This window comes from Panthera uncia (assembly GCF_023721935.1).
Source record: "Panthera uncia isolate 11264 chromosome D3 unlocalized genomic scaffold, Puncia_PCG_1.0 HiC_scaffold_8, whole genome shotgun sequence".
In the NCBI taxonomy this organism is placed as follows: domain Eukaryota; kingdom Metazoa; phylum Chordata; class Mammalia; order Carnivora; family Felidae; genus Panthera; species Panthera uncia.
In genome coordinates this window covers 50455097-50475101 of record NW_026057586.1, presented here as the reverse complement: position 1 = coordinate 50475101, position 20005 = coordinate 50455097, and the positions used below count along the sequence as shown (strand labels likewise).

Below are 20005 nucleotides of genomic sequence, written 5' to 3'. Positions count from 1 at the left end.
GCGGGAATATCTGTGAATCTCAGCCTGTTTCTCTGTCTGAGCTAGGCCGGGGGGCGGGGGGTGATGGTGGCTGAGGGACACCAGAAGGACCAACGGGCATTCATGTGGAGAGGCTTATTGTGATGTGCACAGTGAGCCCCTCGTTCTTCAAAGTACTTCACACCAAGTGGTTTCAAGTTCACTGCTTTTCATGGCAGAAGGGCCTCTGGCTGCCTGGGTTCGGAGCTGTCATCTGGGGAAAGCTGGTTGTGCAGGAGGCACATTGAGCCACGAGTGAAGTCATTCTCTCAGAGCTGGAGAGAGCTCAGTGGTGGTCTTGAGGCCCCTCACATTTTAGAAATAAAGAAACAGAGACCCAGACAGCTGCTCAGCTAGCCCCACAGAACTCCTGACTGCCTAAAGTGCTTTCTTTCCACATTTAAATACCAGTTGTTTGTTTGATTTTTTTTTTTGAAGTACATAATCCACACACAAGGTACAAAATTCAAGAAGTGAAAAAAGATGACCTTTGCCAGTCAATTTCCATGGATCATTAGGATCTGAAACCAAATTATGATAGTTGATGAGTGAGGATCTAGGAAGGAAACAGATTCTCTAACTTTGGTGGTGATACGACAGCTCTTCCATGGGTACTTGCACTGTCGGCTCTCCCTACATGTAAAGTGGAAGACTTGCCCCACTGAAAGATTCTAATATTGTCAAGCAGATGAAAGGAGTGTGTGTGTGTGTGTAGGAAGGACAAGGGAACCTTTCTTGAACTTTAACAGAAACGATTGTGCAGTGAGGACAGTTCTTAACTTTTATTTTGTTTTATTTTTATTATTTTTTAAGTAGGCCCCATGTCCAGCATGGAGCCCAACATGAGGCTTGAACTCCTGACCCTGAGATAAAAACCTGAGCAGAGATCAAGAGTCTGACACTTAAACTGACTGAACCACCCAGCTGCCCCTAGAAGGACACTTTTTTAAAACTTGGTGCAAGTTAGGGGTGCCTAGGGGCTCACTCGGTTAAGTGTTCATCTCAGGTCGTGATCTTGCATTTCACATTTTGTGAGTTAGATTCTTGCCTTGGGCTCTGTCTTGACAGCTCAGAGCCTGGAGCCTGCAGCCTGCTTTGGATTCTTTGTCTTCCTCTCTCTCTCTGCCCCTCCCCAACTCATGCTTGAGTGCTAGAGCTCTCTCTCTCTCTCTCAAAAAGAAGTAAACATTAAAAAAAAAATAAAAGACTTGGTACAAGTTAAACAGAGAGAGGGTTAGCATTTTCCAGGAGGGCTGTGGGCAGCTTCAGAACAGACGTGAGACTTTGAGATTCATCTTGAAGGGTAGCTAGGACTTTGCCAGGTAGCAGGAGACTCAGCAGTGATTTCCTGTCCCCCTCCCCATTAAGTCAACCATTTGCTGTTAATGTTTTTCCAAAGGCAGTGACCGCTGGCCACAATAGGTTTGTGAGCTGTGTGTCAGCTTTGCCCGCAACTTTAATGGTCTCTGGTGTAAGTTGAGTGCTTTATGAAGCTGTCTTCTCCATATTGCAGACCATATAGGGTGGCCCCCAAAGGTTGCGTAAAACTCAGCAAGCTTACAAAATATGTTATGGGATGGACCATTGGAACCACTCTGGTAATAGCCGAGACTTTGAACTTTGCTGACTGGGGCACACAGTATGGGGACCCTGCACGTGTTTTGTGCTCACTGGGACTTGATATAGGAGATAGGAGGCTCCCCCTCTCTGGTTGCTGAGCTCTGTGCTTTGGGCCTTCATGGACCTCTGCCTCCTCCATTCCCATCCCCTCCCAGCTGTCCTGATGGACATCTCAGCCAGGGAGATGCCATCTCTCTATGTCTATAATAAATGCTTCTTTTGCGGTGATGTAGTTGGCTTCCGGAGCCTTTTTCAGACCACAATATGACAGAACCCATTTTAACTTTATGGGCTTTTTAACGTTTATTTATTTATTTAGAGAGAGGGAGAAAGGGGAGAGTTCACAAGAGAGGGGGAAGGGCAGAGAGAGAGAAAGAGAATTCCAAGGCTTTCTGCCAGCGCAGAGCCCCAACACAGGGCTCCAGCTCCTGAACTGCATGCGAGATGACGACCTGAACCAAAATCAAGAGTCGGACGCTTGATCGACTGAGCCACCCAGGTGCCCCCGTTTTAGCTTTAAACTTGCTCCCTATTTCAGGTGATTCATCGCAGTCTCACTGAATGTGTTACATGGCATTTGCATTCAAGTTGAAAGAACATTCAAACATTCCATTAGCACATCACGGTTCTCCTGCACTTTTACCAGCTTACTTACCTGTGCATTCTTTTATGATTAGAAAAAGAGAAAAAATAGTGCTTTCCTCATTACTGTGAAGATAGTGCTTGTTTGCGTGTGTGAGAGAGACAGGAAGGGAGGGTTACAGTTATTTTTTTAATGTATAGAAGACACCAATATAGTTCTTAAAAAAATAGAAGAAAAAAAGATGAAGAAAGAAGAATTTCTAAAGAGACAAAAAACAGCCATAAGGGTTCACACCAGCCCTCAGGCTCAGACACCCATGGTCATCCATCGGCCTTACTGACTTGTCCTTTCTGTGCCAGAGGGTGGCAGTTAGTCAGCAAGACGTGCCTTCAGTGACCAGTTTTTTCCAGATGAATTTCCCACCCATGGCATCAAAGCAAACCTGAGGCAGACTGTCCTGTACACTGGATGACCACCACTACCGAGATTTCTGTCTAATGCACCCAATTTTAGTTACCTTCTTGCAGTGCCCTCCTTTTGAGCAAGGAAAATCTGTGCTATAGATGAATACATTAGTGCTGCTTATGCATCTCTTAGAGCTGTGAAAGGCGAGCTCATCCTCAACTTTGTTAAGGGCATTTTCCATGTGGGGCAAACCAGAGGTATGCTTCATCAGTGGTTTCTAGCAGCTGTCTCATCAACGAGATGGAGGTTTTAACTAGATGATGGTATATACCTCTTTGTGAGTTGCTGACTGGCTCTTCAGATGTCTTTAATCCTAGAGCACCAACCATCAAGGTGTGGGAAGGATTCTGTCTTCTCACAGTTCTAGGGAATGCATATCTGAACTGGAATGATTCTATAGCCCTTAACAGAAGCCCTAGAGAACATGCAATGGTTGCTCCAGCCCTAATGCTACATTTGAGAGCAGGTGTGCATTCATGTATGAACACTGTTCCACATAGAAGCCGGGCGCATCCTGACAGCTTGTTTCAGATATGTCAGAGGTCTTTCTCCTAGGATCTGGAGGATAGTAAAACTGCACCAGTAGTTAGTAGAACAGCTATCCTATGAAATGACCTGAGTAATAATCACAGAAATGGCAACACCAAACAATAAATTTATCAAAAAAAATTTATAACAAATTAATTGCTTTGGGGCTAGATGATTTGATTATTTTGGTCATTTATGTGTACTAATTGTTTTCTAGCATGACTGAAGGGTAGAAGGGTCTTTCCAATTCAATCTGTTACTTATTCTTCATCTGAAATAATACAATAAAGCCTTTTTAAGTAAAATATGAAAAAAAAAAAAGGATGGTAATTCTGAGCCAAATTAAATTTGACCTTCAAATTACTTAAGAAAACATATAGTGGGGTTCCTGGGTAGCTCAGTAGGTTAAACATCCGACTCTTGATTCAGCTCAGGTCATGGTCAAACAGTTCATGAGATCTAGCCCCATGTTGAGCTCTGAGCTGATAGCCCGGAGCCTGCTTGGGATTTCACACTCCCTGTCTCTCTGACCCTCTCCTGCTCATACTCATTCTCAAAATAAATAAACTTTTTCTCTCTCTTTCTCAAAACAAATAAACTTAAAGCATAGTATATCATAAATCAATAGGAAAAAATTAAATCTTTAAGAAAAGTGTTTTCATGTACTTTAACATTTTACTGTTAAGTATTGTTTATTTCAAATTCGTTTCATCTTTAGTAGTGTGTTATAGTGTGACTTCAAGATATTTTCTATGCTTGACAATAATTGGAAAGTACCTCTTTTTTTTTTACTTTTATTTTTTTTAACTTTAGAGAAAGAGCATGCCAGAGGGGCAGAGAGAGAGAGAGACAGAGTTTCTCATCCAAGCAGGCCCCAAGCTCAGCACAGAACCTGATGCCAGAGCTCAATCCCAGGACCCTGGGATCATGACCTGAGCCAAAATCAAGAGTTAGATGCTTAACCAACTGAGCCACTCAGGCGCTTCCCCCCACTGCTTTTTTTTTTTTTAATTTGATAAATTAGTCTCTTTATTCCTTAGGAACAATGAAATAGAGAAGTTTGATTTTGAAAATGACTGGACACTTTATAAAGTGAACAAGAAAATATATTGGGAATAGGATTTAAATTTTCATATCAAAAAATAAAATAAACTTTCATACCTATGGTTCAGTTTTTCAAATGGCAACCATTCAAAATGTGTTTGCTCTACTCAGATATTAAGCTCAGTGTATGGATTAACAGCTGTATTATATATGTGGTATTATTTATGACAAACCCAAAAGACATATTTGAGGCAGTATTTAAAAACATGTACCTTTAGGGGCACCTGGGTGGCTCAGTCAGCTCAGGTCATTATTCTTACGGTTTGTGGGATCGAGCCCAGCGTCAAGCTCTGTGCTGGCAGTGGGGAGCCTGCTTGAGATTCTCTCTCCCTCTCTCTGCCCCTCCACTGCTCTCACTCACTCTGTCTCTCTCTGTCTCTCTCTCTGTCTCTCTCTCAAAATAAATGAACTTTAAAAACAAAACAAAACATGTACCTTTTGTATTTAAAGTTTCTTTCATAAAATCCCACAGTAGTTGTGGTGTTTTCACGTCTTAATTTATTGGCATCATACCAAGACATACCCAAGAATTGAATCCTTATTTAATAGTTGCCTGTGCTCACCTGTACCCCAATGTTTATAGCGGCACTCTCAACAATAGCCAAATTATGGAAAGAGCCTAAATGTCCATCAACTGATGAATGGATAAAGAAATTGTGGTGTATATACACAATGGAGTACTACGTGGCAATGAGAAAGAATGAAATATGGCCCTTTGTAGCAACATGGATGGAACTGGAGAGTGTGATGCTAAGTGAAATAAGCCATACAGAGAAAGACAGATACCATATGGTTTCACTCTTATGTGGATCCTGAGAAACATAACAGAAACCCATGGGGGAGGGGAAGGAAAAAAAAAAAAAAAAAGAGGTTAGAGTGGGAGAGAGCCAAAGCATAAGAGACTGTTAAAAACTGAGAACAAATTGAGGGTTGATGGGGGGTGGGAGGGAGGGCAGGGTGGGTGATGGGTATTGAGGAGGGCACCTTTTGGGATGAGCACTGGGTGTTGTATGGAAACCAATTTGACAGTAAATTTCATATATTAAAAAAAAAAAAAAAATAGTTGCCTGTGCTGTGAATGCCCTCGCCCACCATGTGCTTAACAAGGACCTCGGGGACATCGTTGGTGACTTCAGAGGCTTCTACAGGCAGCTCACCAGTGATGGGCAGCTCAGATGGGTAAAGGACCTAATTTTTAAAATATTCTTACAAGTAATATTACTAAGGTCTAAGATGTGCTTTGATTGCAACAAATGTGAAAACAGAGACAGGCTTACAATTTTAAGGTAAAACACTATTAAATTAGGGCTTCAGCCATTTAGACAATCAGTGTTTTGAGGTAATTGATATTCCTTTCTGTAAGACTTGAATCTGGATATATTTGGATCCTGAGAGCTATCTCTGCCCTATGGACCTCATCTCTACTCCTTGAATGGAAGAAGTGTTCTAGACACTCTAGAAGATAAAGTACTGAATAGGCATCCTTTCTGGGTCAGAGGTAATGTGGGTGGCATTAGAGTTGGGGGAGGAAGTTATTAAAGCCAGAAACATAAGAGAAGAGCAAAGTTAAAAAGATGGAGATCGGAGCACTTTTACATGTATAGGTCTATATTTTGAGCCCTAAGTTCAAGGCATGAGAAGAGTGAGGCTCTAGAGAAAGGATTCTGTCACAGTAAGATCAGTCCAATAACTGGGACCTTGCCCTTGTCTCCCAACATCAGCTCTATTTTTTATTAACTCTGCTCAGTTTCTCATCTATGCACATAGAAAGGCACAGGGAAGGCATTCTGTGTTGCCTTGGATTTCATTTTTAACTTTCTGCAAAGCAAGTTGAACTTACTTTTAAAGGCATTCCCTTGAAGAAGTCCCCACTGGCCAAATCTGGGACAATTCAAGGATCAAAATAAATTTGTTAGTAATGGCTTATAGCTCATTGAATAACATAAGAATCCATGGGTGCATTCAGGTAGTAAACAAGCAGCTAGGGAAAGCCTGTCATTATAATAGAACAGAAGAACGTAAAAGGAATGATAACGTTTGACAATCACTGTATTGCAAACATTGTAGCCATAGCTCATTGAGGCAAGAATGATCAATGGATGCCCCAATTTGGGGACAATAGTAATCTTACACTGTGAGGTTACCATTTTCCCTAAGTAAGAGCCCAGTGGACACTGACTTACCTAAGTGCTAAAAGATAATAGCCCTAATAAAAAACCAAAAGGACATTATTGCTTACTTAGAATTTGTGCCAAAAAAGTATGACCTGAATCCCAGTCTGAGGAACACTGTTACAAGTCAACCAGCCCATGTGCTTTAAAAATGTCAACAGCATCTTGACAGCATTCTTAAAGAACAGCATTCTTAAAAAAATAAGAAAAACGTTTCCAGATAAAGGGGGACTGAAGAGACAGAACAACCAAATGCAATGTTAATAAAATAAAGTACGTTATTGAGACAATTGGCAGAATTTGATTATGGACTGTTTTAGGCAATAGTATTCTTATCAATGTTATATTCCCTGAATCTGATCATTGTACTGTGGTTATGTGAGAAAATGTCCTTGTTTTTATGACCTACACACAGAAGTATTTAGGGTTCCAGGAGCATGATATTTGCAACTTAAATGGTTCAGTAAAATCAATTGTGTATATATATTATGTGTGTGTGTGTGCACACACACACACAATATATATATATATATATATATATAATATTTGTCTGTATATGCATACACAGAAAGAGAGTTGGGGGTAATATACAGGAGTTTTTTGTACTGTTCTTGCAACTTTTCTATAGGTTAGAAACTATTAAAAAAAAAAAAAAAAAAAGCATGGGGCACCTGGGTGTCTCAGTCAGTTGAGCACCTGACTCTTGATTTTGGCTCTGGTCATGATCCCATGATTGTGAGATCGGGCTTCATGCTCAGCGTGGAGCCTGCTTGGGATTCTCTCTCAATCCCTCTGCTCCTCTCCCCACCCTGCCCCCAACCTCTAAAATTTAAAAAAAAAAAAAGTTTTTTATAGTATATTAAAAAAGCTTAACCTCTTTGTGAGCTTTTATTGATGGCTTTTAACTCTTGAAATGTGTCCCTGGCTAGGAGACCTAACTATCTCTTTCATGTCTAAGAATTGCTGGTGTATTTTGCTTCCTAACCAGATTGGTCCTGAGAAAGGTGTTGTGCATCTGGCGACCGCGGCTGTTCTCAACGCTGTGTGGGACCTGTGGGCCAAGCAGGAGGGAAAGGTAACTCACTGGAGGAGCACTTGCAGGAGCTCTGTGGAATAATCCAGCACGTGGCAGAGGACTAAATAGTTCCTCTACGAGCAGCCTTCTAAAGACCAAAGACGCAGGCCTCCAAAAGCAATGTGGAAATTTGTTTGATGTGTTTTCTCCGTGGCAGTAGTTAGGAAACCATAGGAGTAGGTTAGAAAGGGCTGAGAAAGAAATGCGAGAGCAGCAGAGGTGAGGAGTCAGGAGGCAGCATTAGAGATCCGGGTGTGCCCATGGGCTGGTGGGCAGGTGTTTGAAAGTGAGAGTTTGAGTTTACTTTCAGGGGAAAAAGTGGGCACTTTACACATGATTTAAAATTCTTTTTTTTTCCCCAAGCCTCTGTGGAAGTTACTTGTTGACATGGTAAGTAAATTCTTTAACATTATAACGTTAAACAATTATAATAGTGTTGCAGTATAAATGAGATGGATTTCGTGGATTACTTGCCTTTTGTAAAGCAGCAAATATATTCAGAATTGTCTGTGGATCGCCATAGTGATGGTAAAGTAAAACCCCAGTAAACCCTAATATTTCTTTTCTGGTATTTGAGGTAACAGCTGGGTGTGCCCACACACAGTGGTCCATGGGAAGCACTGAGTTTGGGTCCTGCCTCCCCCACTGTGGAGGCTTCACATGTAATGCAAATTCTCTGAGCCTCTGTTTCCCAATTATGAAAAGGGGATAATCATCACTTCTCTGAGAACCTCATAGAATTGGTTGAAAGACCAAATGATAAAAGTGTTTCACAAACTCTGAAGAGCAAGATGTTATTATTAAGATGTCATCTGGTCACTTTGAATTTAGAGTGTTGTGGTCTCCATTATCTGATTCCGGAAGAGAAGGAGCCAAACGCTGAAGATAGATACCTCTGTGTTTCCTTCTTCCTTGTCCTGTTTGTGGCAGGGAAGAGTGCCTGCCAGGGGAGGAGGAAAAAAAGCTGGGCAATGGGCAAGTTAAGGAGGGTGACTTTCAGACCCAGGCAGACCTGGCTTTGAATGTGGGCTCCTCTACTTTCTGGCAGGTTGACCTGAGGCATGTCACTTAATCTCTTTGAGCATCAGCTGCCTTAGGGTGATGTCTTATGTGGTCACTAAAATCCTGGTAGCCAGCAGATGAAGGCCCTGTTATTATTTGACATCACCATTTGGGAAAAACAAAGAACACCTTGGCTTTGAAGACTGTTGGTCAGCAGACATCGTCTCTTCTCTGGGAGAAAGTAAAGACAGGTGGATACCACACCATCGACATGGTTGCAGGTGGCCTGGGGGCCCCATCTGAAGGGGAAGGACATGAGCCACCCTCTAGGCTTAAGGTTAGGCTTTCAGGGGGTGTAGGAGGCGACTCACCAAACTGAATGAGTTGAGAGGCACCAGAGAGGTGTGACTTCATTCTTATGGATTCTATTTCCTGTTTCAGTAGTGGCCGATAGTCTTAAAAGAGGCAGAACCTCAGCGTTGAGTTTTTTTTACAATTTTTTAAAATGTTTATTTTGAGAGAGAGAGAGTGCATGTGCAGGTGACTGAGGGAGGGGCAGGGGGTGGGGAGAGAGAGAGAGAGTGAGAGAATCCCAGGCAAGCTCCATGCCCATTGCAGAACCCATCACAAGGCTCGATCACACAACCAAGAGATCATGACCTGAGCCGAAATCAAGAGTAGGACACTTAACTGACTGAGCCACCCAGGTGCCCTGAGCTTTTACAATTTTTGACAGACTAGTGGAGGACTGTTGGTCAGAGTAAAACCTGAGAGGGAGTGAAGCTACTGGTTGCTTCCCAACTGTTAGACTGAGATGGGGAGGGGTCTCAACCAGAGGCCCAGCTGAGATGTTGGCCTTGCCAGTGTGGCCAGAGCAGTGAGCATGGGGCAGGAAGAGGCGGGGAGAGAACAGCCAGTGATGGTTCAGGGTGGCCTCCCATGTTTAATCTATTCTGTACCTGTTGGTGAAGTGAATTACCCAATTTGACAAGAGAAAAAATTGACCACAGTCATGCTGCTAATAAATAGTGGGCATAGGGTTGACCCGGGGAGCCTGGCTCTGATACCAGCCTTCTTTCCTCTCCTGCTGAGCTGCACCAGTATCCCAGTCAGCCCTGATGTGTAGAGCAATGATGTCTAGAGAGATACCAGGCGCTCATCTATCCACTTACTCATGCTGAGTGCTTGCCTCATGCCGGATCCTCTTTCCAGAAGCCATGTTAGTTGGGATGGTTGGAGCCTAGGTGTCAGGAGAGGAAAGGGACGGGGAGGGAGGAGGGGGTTGCAGCGGGAGCACCTGAGGATGTCTTTGGGAGTCAGCCCTGACCCTCTGAAGGGCTCTACACCAAGGAATGACAGCATCAAACAATTTAACACAAATCCCAAAGGTCCTTTCCTGGAAAGGGTAATCCCATGTATCAGTGTAAGCACATCCTTAGAAACATAAGCCATTTGTGAATTGATTTGGGCCTTTCCCCTCTCCTGTCATACTGCCAGGACCCCAGGATGCTGTTATCCTGCATAGATTTCAGGTACATCACAGACGTCCTGACTGAGGAGGAAGCCTATGGTGAGTCATACTCAAGTGACAGAACTGAAGTTTCCTGGTACCACTGATGTGGCATACCATACCTACCATATAGCATGCATGCTTAGTTGTCTAAAAAAGTGATGATACTTTTTTGTTTTTCCCCAGGAATACTGCAGAAAGGTCAAATTGGCAAAAAAGAGAGAGGTGGGTGGTGAGGAAATTTCCTTCATTGTTTTTGCTGTCACTGTCCTTTTGAATGTCCCTTTCGTCTGGGGGTTCATATCGTCTTCCCAAATGCCTCGTGCCCAGCAGCCAGGCCCTCTGATGGGCGGTTGCGTCTGGATGTGTCCTGGGTGTGACAGGAAGACCTGGGGTAGTTTGACAGCCTTGGTATTTGCATGATTGTGAATGTGACCAAAGGCTGGGTTTGGGGCTGGGTGCATGTGAAAGGCAGGGTCAGAAGGAGAACTGCTGGATTCTCTGGGGGCAGCAGCTTAGCTACAGGCAATTCTAATCCTGAAGGTCCCTGGAAAGCACAAATGTTGACAAGCTCTGTGTTTCCACAGAAAGGCAAATGCTGATGCATGGCTACCCTGCCTACACGACATCATGTGCCTGGCTGGGGTACTCGGATGACACGCTGAAGCAGGTGGGCATCCGAAGCTGGTTTTGTAGACAGGTTTTATATTCCTGGCTTTCTGGAGTTTTCTTGTTAGCCCTTCTAGATCATTGTGGATCCAAGGCCTCATTCTGAAAGCACTTCTACTGGAGCAAAAGTAAAGCCACTCATATTGTGGGCATGGGACTCTGTGACCTTGTATGTCCCACCTTGGGTTCTGGAAGGGGACAGTCCGGGATTTGACCCCAGGCAGAGACAGCAGTGTAGTGTCGTGCAGTGTTACACCTAACCATGCTGAGCCTCGGTTTCCTCACTGTGAAATGGGGAAATAATACGGGTCTTGTGGGTGGTTTGGAGGCTCCAGATAAAAGCTGTGAGTTGTGTGACGCTTGTGGCCCCGTGGCTGGTACTTGGCTGCAGTCAGTGCGAGGTTGATCCCACTGCACTGTACCTGCAGCTGAGAGAAAGACTAGCTTCTGTTTGTTACCCTCACATCCATTAGTTCTCTGGATGCTGCAGGATATCCTAGCTTTAACAAGAGGGATATCAATGCTCCATTGCCCTTTGAGGAGTGTGAACAATTAAAGACATTGTTCCCATAGAGATGAGGAAAGAAAGTCATCCTATGGGTACAAAGAGTTATGGTCTGTTGGCTAAACTGTGCTCTTAATGCATCAACACATAGCTGTTCCTCCGGTTCCCGCTGCTGCCGTAAGTGCATATGAAACCAGATCAGGGACAACTGGGGTCCTCATTAGACCAAGGGGAGCTCTGCGGTGTGTGATGCTGGCTGTGCTCCTCTCCCCGCAGCTCTGCACCGAGGCCCTGCAGGACGGCTGGACCAGGTAACTTGTTTGCGTGGTAACGAGCTTCACTGCCCCAGTTAGCAGCATGATGGGCCAGGAACAAAAGGCACCAGGGCGGCCCAGATTTGTCCAGGAGCAGTCTCACTTGGAGGATACATAGGAGAAGTCTCACTGTAGACCAGGCTTTCTCCAAAGATGAGATGTGAGTCCTAATTACAACCCTAAGACCTTGGAGAAACAGACCTTGGAGATCATCAATTTCAAACACCAGTCCAGAATAGAAATCAACTCTTGAAAAAAAAAATTTTTTTTAAGTTTACTTATTTATTTTGAGAGGGGGGAGGGAGAGAGAGAATCCTAAGCACACTCTGTACCATCAACACAGAGCCTGATATGGAGCTTGAATCCACGAAATGTGAGACCATGACCTGGGCTGAAACCAAGACCTGGATGCTCAACCCACTGAGCCACCCAGGCGCCCGAGAAGTCCACTCTTTTACTATCAGTAATAAGCATTGACTCAGCTTCCACTTGAAAACCTGCAGAGGCAGTGAGCCTAACTTGCAAGGAGCTTTTGCATTGTTTGAGGGCTCCGTGTGTTAGAAAGAGTCCCAAAATGTATCGAGTCCTTCCCTTTCTTGTAACTTCCAGCTACTGGTTCCAGTTCTCTGCAGAGTCTCCAAGCGTCTCCTCTTCCCCTGGAGTGGTGGCCCTTCTCCTCCCCAGGCTGCTTCTCTCCAGACCAACTGTTGGCGCTTCTCTGCTTGTCTCTGCTGGGCAGATATGGACCCCTGGGCATCCTAGGGTTTTCCTCTGGATACATTGTGGCTGTCAGTGGTACCAAAACCTAACATAATGCAGGACATAGAGGGACCATCATCTCGTGATGTGGTCACCATGAGTCTACCAGTTTAGCGCACAGTGGCACATTCTGTAATAGGTTCCTGGGCTCCCTGCGTGACTCTCAGTCTGGCCACGGGCCCCCTGCTGCTGCCAGTGTGGTCTGGAGCAGGAGCATCAGCATTTCCTGAGAGCTTGTCAGAAATGGCAGTCCAGCCTCTTCCCAGACCAGCTGCTCAGGAATCTGCATTTTAACAAGATCCCATGTCAAAGGGTGACTTGTGTGCACGCTAAAGTTTGGGAGGCACTGAATTCTTGTTAACTCCTCAGCTAAATGAAGGGTTGGAAAGTGAGAATTTGAACAAGGCAGCATGAAGCATTGGAAAGAGGCTTGGGATATGATGGATTTGGAATCAGCCTCTTGCCTTTTCCCCTCATCCCCTACAGGTACTTGCTGTGTGATAATGGGCAAATGGCCCCACCTGTCTGAACCTTATTTTCTTTCTCTATAAAATGGGAATAATATTAACTCGTGATTCTCCTCAAAGTTGCGGTATCTGAAAAGGATCAGCACAATGGGAGTCATAGCAGGCGCTCAGGAAGTGCCGGCACCTTCCCTCTTTCTGCATACCTAGGGAAGGCTGACCTTTCACTGCATTGATTCAGGATGAAGCCCTTGTATAAACCTCTGCACAGCTGGAGGTATTTTATCAGTCATACTCTTTTTTTTTTTTAATTTTTTTTAATGTTTATTTTTGAGAGAGCACGTGCAAGCAGGGTAGGGGCAGAGAGAGAGGGAAACACAGAATCTGAGGCAGGCTCCAGGCTCTGAGCTGTCAGCACAGAGCTGGATGCAGGGCTCGAACCCTCAAACTGTGAGATCATGACCTAAGCCAAAGACGGATGCTTAACCGACTGAGCCACCCAGGCATCCCTATCAATCATACTCTTTACGTTCAGGATGTGACAGGCACTTCTCTTTAATTCCAATTCTGGCTTTTGTTCTTAATTCCTTGTCATGGCACAGTAAAAACTCAGTGTTATTAAAAATCTGACTGCTCTCCTAGTTCTTAGACTTTGGGTCAGCGGGTGGTTTACTTATTGCCCTGATACATTTGCCAGATTATTTTCAAGTCACTTGTCTGGGACTGACCAGGAAAGGGCAAAAGGTTATTAGAAGATATGACCTGTGAATTATTGACAGAGGCGGCTGCTTCTGCAGAAAATCCACGTGTCTTTGTCACGTCAGGACACGTCCAAACTACCAAACCGCATTTATTTTACAGGTTTAAGGTAAAAGTGGGTGCTGATCTCCAGGATGACATCCGTAGGTGCCGACTCATCAGAAACATGATTGGACCCGAGAAGACGTTGGTAAATGTCCTCCCCTACCGTTGAGAAGCCTTGCGTGAAGCCTGTGTCTTGGGCCAAAATGCAACTCATTTCAAGCAAGGATTAAGGACTGTTGGGAATTTTATTTTATTTTTTAGAGTTTATTTATTTTGAAACAGAGAGAGAGCATGCTGAAGGGGCAGAGAAAGAGGGAGAGAGGGAGAATCCCAAGCAGGCTCCACACCATCAGCACAGAGCCAGATGTGGGACTTGAACCATGAGATGATGACCTGACCCAAAGTCAGATGCTTACGCAATTGAGCCACCCAGGTGCCCCAAAGAACACTGGGAATTTTAAAGCTGAGTGAGAGAGGAAGTACAGATTTGTGTGAGCTGATAGTTTAAAATGTCTGTTCTGCAGAACTGCTTGCGTAAGATCAGGCTTAGGGATTATTCCTGCTTGCTGGCACAGAAGCGCCTGAGCAAGCAGGTCTCCCCTTGGAGCCCCAGTGTGCCATTCTTTGACTCCCCCGAAAAAATACGTCCCGCCTGGTCCATCAGATCGGCCAGTCTCAGGGAGCCAATGTTGAAGAGATGCCAGACTTTGCTGAGATAAATGTAAGGATCAGTCATTCCTGACTATTTTTATAAGAGATTTCTTATTACATGTAAAATATTTTTATAAAGTCACAGGATGTTTTTGTGGAGTTTGGGAGGCATGTTTCCTAAGTTAACTAAAATAGGAATTGGGTCCTTGACCTAGGATAAGAAGTATCACTATTTATACATGAGTTAATGCTACTTTTAAGGGGCCATCCTTCTCCAAGTAATTTGTGGTACAATTGATTCTAGGTGTCCTATCATCTGGTTTTCATAGTGCCCCCTGTGGAAACTCTTACCACTCAGCACTTTCTACTAGAGATACCCACCTCCGTGTCTGTCTTCTCAAAGCGTGATAATGTCAGGGTTGGGGAGGCCCTGTCTTAGTCTCTGCATACCCAGCACCTGACTTCCAGGCAGGATCTCCACATGCAGAGAGCCAGGGCCTGGGAGTTAAAGAGGCCTGGATCTGAACTAGCTATTTACGTGGCTAATTGTTCTTGGCAAGTTCCTTAACTTCTCTGCATGTCAGTTTTCTTTTCTGTAAACTGAGTTAATATGAACTGCGTCATAAAATACCCAGTTGAGTAGGTGCTTCATAAATGGTAGAGTTTGGGTTATTTATTATTGTGCCAGACTTATAGTTGGCAATAGTCAATAAATGACTAGTGAACAAATTTAGAATTGACGATGAATGACTCAGAATGTGATAAAGTAGTTTCCAGAACGATGAATACTGCAAGACAGGTGTACTTCCAAGCCCTAAATGCAGATTGGGCCAGAGCTCCAGGGCCAGCAAGCACTTCTCCTGAGCCTAGCCCAGGACACTTCCAGACATCACAGTGGCTCTGTGAGTTGCATTTCCTCTAGAAGACGCATCTAGAACTACAGTGCCTGTCTTGGTGGCTGTTCTTTGGCTCCTTTTGTAACGGCTGCATGCTGATCCTCCACAGAGGAGATGTCAGGCTCCCTCTGGAAGTCTTGCTCAGCAGTTGGTGGCACTGAGTGACAGCATTTCCTCCCTCAGAGCTGCAGTCCTGTCACAAGTCAGTACCAGGCAGACCTCATGGTGAAAGATCTCTCTCTCTCCCTCTCTCTCTCTCTCTGCAGATGATGGATGCCAACCAGCGCTGGGATGTGCCTGAGGCAATAGAGTGGATGTCAAAGCTGGCTGAGTTCAAGCCACTGTGGATTGAAGAACCCACCTCCCCTGATGACATTCTGGGACATGCCACCATTTCCAAGGTAGAAAAGCCGCTCGTGCCTCTGTCACTACTGCCATGTATTTTTGTTTGTGGGTTTGGTCTGACAGATCCCAAAATCCCGTTGCTTCTTCCCTTTTACATTTTTACATATTTTAGAGACAGTACATTGCTAAAAGTTGAAAGGCTGCCAACAAACCAAAGGTTAATAGACATGGCTCCAGACTTTGTAAATATAGAAATCTGACTGATACTAAAATATTTTACTCCCCCAGAACGAAACAAAAGTGCAGATTCCTCTGGTGGACTCAAAATACAAGGTTTACTTAGCTAATGCCTAGGTCAGGCCTGCCCAGGAGAAGGCTACCTGGAGCCCTCGCACCAACACACTTCCTGCACCGATCCACCCGGCTTCCCTTCCTCTTGGGTTTAGGGACACCCTGATATGTCAGAGCATCTGAGAACATCCTTTCTCTCAGGGGGTGTCTCCCTTTAGGCAGGTGTCCAGCACGGATATATATAAAGCCAGAATGCCAGGTAGTTAATTTATAAGGAGAACTCCCAACTTATGGGAGCACTAGAGTTTTGTATCCTCTGACCAGAGCAAGCTCCACGAGGAGCCACATTAAACCAGAGGCTGTTGGGTGAGTGAAAAATCAGGACAGGAACTGGTGGTGCGATTTAAATATGAGACGGTGTCAGTCCAGTGTGGCCCCGCGCATCTCCCCACAGTGCATGGATGTGCCTGCTTCTGGCACCAGGCATGTTGAGTCTTAAGCCTCACCCCTCCCCTGGCAGTGCCTGCCTGCCCAGCCCCGGTCAGCACTCACCCCTACTCCCCTTTTACGTTTTCCTCTGATAACCCTTCCTCCCCAACATTGGGTTCGTAGGTTCGCTTGCTTTACAGTGCATTCCTGCCTGCCAGGGAGATTTTTTTCCCCTGGTGTGACTTTGCATTGCTATACTCTCCCCTAATCTGAAAATTGTCACTGTGAGGACAGTCAGTTCCAAGTTCTGGGAAAGATACCTCAGTGTGTCCTACATGAAGTCATAGGTCCTACTGGAGCCATTCTGCTCCATTTCTCTCAGTAAATGAACATATGAGCTTCTTATGTGGGACACTCCCCAGAAGCCTGTGTTTGAGGGATGCCCTCCCACTCTCCCCACTTTCACAGCCTAGCTGGAGAGAAGAAGGGAAGACATGGGGGCATGCTGGGTGGGGCCCTGAGCACTGAGGACAGTAGAAAGAAGGTCACTGAAGGGAGAGACAGGCGTGGGCTGGGATGGTGGAGTGGCCTTGTGGAGGTAAGACAAGAGCTGACCCTGAGGAAAGCTGTACTGCAGGTGGGGGAGACGTGAGCAGCAGTCGTGGGGTGACTGTGTTGATTTAAACAGAACTGAAAGCTGAGGAGGAGTCCAGTGACAGGCCATGGTTCGAGAAACAAGACGTTTGCCTCAAGGTTCTTATGGGGGTAGCCATGCCCTAGTGCTGCCCGCTTGCCTACACAGGGACTCGCTGCCCACCTGGAGGGTCTCCTCAGAAGCTCTTCTGGGTCTCAGCCATCTGAGGTCTTGTTTATATGGGGAAGGCCATCCACTCAGGAGGCATCCCATGAAGTGGGTGCAGACAGACCAAGGCCGGGGAAGCCACAGAAACAGCAGGCCCTGGAGATCCCCAGCACAGGGGCTGTGGGGAAGATGGGTCCATGGGGCCAGACAGCAGGTCCGTCTGTGCAGAAGATGTGGCCCAACACAGTGAGCCACCATAGTGTCTTGAAGGAGAGAATAGGATTAAGGAAGATTTCACTGGGAAAAAACATGTAGGATGGATTGAGACATGGGGTACAGGGCAGGTGTGGAACAGACAGAAAGAAACTGGAGGCAGAGAGCAGAGCTAGGAGGCTTTCCCAGTAACCTAGGAGGCCAGGTGATGAAGGGAGAGGGCAGCTAGAATAGAGCAGGTTCAGGAAATGATTAAAAGGAAGAAATAAACATTGGTACCTATTTAGTGTCAGAAACATATTCTTTAAAATGGTAGAGTGAATGACTTTCCCCCTTCTCTACTACTTTTCCCCACTCTGTTTTTTTTGTTTTGAGATAAAGAACTGAGAACATTTAAATTAGAAGTTCCCGAAAGCATAAACAAGGAAGCTAGAAGGTGCCTCAGCGACCATCTGCTCTAACTTTTGACCTGGAGACGAGGAGGCCGAGGCTTCTGGTTTTCCATGAATCATCCATGTCCACATATTCCATTAGAGGCGGGACAGCTAGCAGGATTGGGGATACCTGGCTCCTAAATGAAAGGTTATCTATTTATTAGAGAGAGAGAGAATGCAAGCAGTGGAGAGAGAATCTCAAGCAGGCCCTATAGTCAGCATGGAGTCGAATGCGGGGTTCAACCCCACAACCCTGGGATCATGACCTGAGCCGAAACCAAGAGTTGGACACTCAACCGATTGAGCTACCCAGGTGCCCCTAGGGCTTTTCTGTAGAGGAGTGGTTCTGTCTAGTGGTTCAGATGTCTGCCCTGGCTCTGGAGCGGGCCTGGAGTTCAAGCCTGGGCTCTACCCCTTTCTAGCTTTGTCATCTGGGAACAGTTGCTAGCCCTGAACCTGTTTTGCCTCTGTGAAATGGGGATGATGATGATTCCTGTCCCAGTGGGCTGTGATGAGCAGTCATTTCAGTCACGGTTTCACACAGCACCACACAGTTGAGAGCACACCACGCTAGTAAGAGCTCAATGTTAGCTATTGGTGCCACTGATACCTGAGGAGAGTACCTATGGCCTCGCAATCCCAGTGGGGGCAGGGGAGAGCAGCCTGGAGCCCAAGTGGAGGGAGGTGAGGTAGCTTCAGGCAGTAGGACTGAGAGAGCAGTGCTACGCTAAGAAGACTCCAGCACTTGCCAAGTGAGCATTTCACCAGGTTAGGAATGAGCTCACCCTGACCTGTAAAGTGGATCTAAGACCGCTTGCTGAGCTTGAAGGGAGAGGGCTCTAGAACAACTACTGAAGAGGGGGGTTGGGAGAATCTGCAGAACTGTAGCCGGGAAGGGAACTAACGGCAGCATATGAACTAGTGCTGACTGTATCCTCTGTAGGCACACACAGCCCCTCTTGTGTGCATACATCATCCCCTTGACCACCTTCTGCCATTCCTTAAATTTCACACGGCTCCATAGCAGGGACATTTCCTTCTTCAGCTCTAAGTAGTTAAACAACTGTAAATATTTTTAAACATTGGGAGTTTCAGTTTAAAGGTTTAGGAAAATAACATCAAGTTGCCTTATATCTTACAGGCATTGGTCCCACTAGGAATTGGTGTCGCCACAGGAGAGCAGGTAAATGACATCTCCTTGGGGACAGTACACACTGGCCAGCCACTGAGGACACTGGCATACATTAGGTTACATCACCTGTGTTATTTTGAGTTTGGAAGCTTTCTTTTTCTTTTTTTTTTTTTTAATGCTTGTTTACTTGGAGCGAACATGAGTCGGGGAGGGGCAGAGAGAGAGAGACAGAGAGAGAGAGAGGAACCCAACCAGGCTCCATGCTCAGCACAGGGCCTGATGTGGGGCTGGATTCCACGACCATGAGATCATGACCTGAGCCAAAATCAAGAGTCAGACACTTAATCAACTGAGCCACCCAGGTGCCCCCGAGTTGGGGAGTTTTAATTTCAGAAATGGGGAAATTTCTGAATATTTTACAGCACGTCCAGTAGAGCCTGGAGTCAGATACAGTCAAAAGTTTGTCTCTTTTCCCACAATTTGTATGACTAAGGCCATTTATCTTCTTCAAAGTATCTAATCAAAATTCACAAGGCGGCAATTTAAAGCTGCTCATGCAAGGGCATAAGATGCACTGTATGGTTTTAAGAAAGCCAGCTTCCAAACGGAGTAAACATTATTGCGTTCATTCTTTGTGCTTATAAAATGAAGCACAAATGCCTGCCAAAACCTGCGGCAGTCCACCCACAAGCAGAGCAGTGTGAAGGAACAGATTCTCAGTTTTCCCAGCAAAAGGAGCAATGCTGTTTAGCCGTGTTTTTTGTCGTCCAAACCACCTGCTCATCGCCATCACCATATTTCATCCTGATGTTTGCTTCACTTCCCATTTGCCAGTCACTATGACAGCATTTCCTTACTAGATGTCAAGCTGATGTGACTTTAGCATGTGGTGTGACCATTCCACTAACGGATTTATAAAGCAGTGAGCAGCGAGGTCCCTGGCTTGTATTATCAGGGCTTGCTTCACGCAGGTGAAAACAAAGACTAGATACAGTCCAGGCTTCCAGAGGCCGCTGAGGAGTGACTTGGAATTGGCGCATTGCCAGGTGTAGATACCCTAATGGCCAAAGCTGACTCTTCTAATTAGTTTTATTTTAAACAGTTTTTTTTTTTTTAATGTTTATTTATTTTGGAGGGAGTGCAAGCGGTGGAAGGGCAGAGAAAGGGGACAGAGGGTCCGAAACAGGCTGTGCGCTGACAGGCTGACCACAGTGAGCCTGA

At 45.4% G+C, this 20005-nt stretch overlaps 1 protein-coding gene across 3 annotated transcripts in view; it reads left to right on the top strand.

Annotated features, from left to right (window-relative positions):
* Positions 1–20005, top strand: part of ENOSF1 (enolase superfamily member 1) — a 30308-nt gene that overhangs the window by 5878 nt on the left and 4425 nt on the right. Inside the window, exons 3-12 of one of the 3 annotated variants that reach the window (XM_049619668.1) lie at positions 5382–5497; positions 7478–7564; positions 7928–7954; positions 10064–10136; positions 10263–10301; positions 10664–10746; positions 11527–11561; positions 13649–13736; positions 15405–15539; positions 18794–18835. In XM_049619668.1, the coding sequence (XP_049475625.1) occupies positions 5382–5497; positions 7478–7564; positions 7928–7954; positions 10064–10136; positions 10263–10301; positions 10664–10746; positions 11527–11561; positions 13649–13736; positions 15405–15539; positions 18794–18835 (725 nt within the window). The other 2 variants (XM_049619669.1, XM_049619670.1) reach the window with 2 other exon arrangements.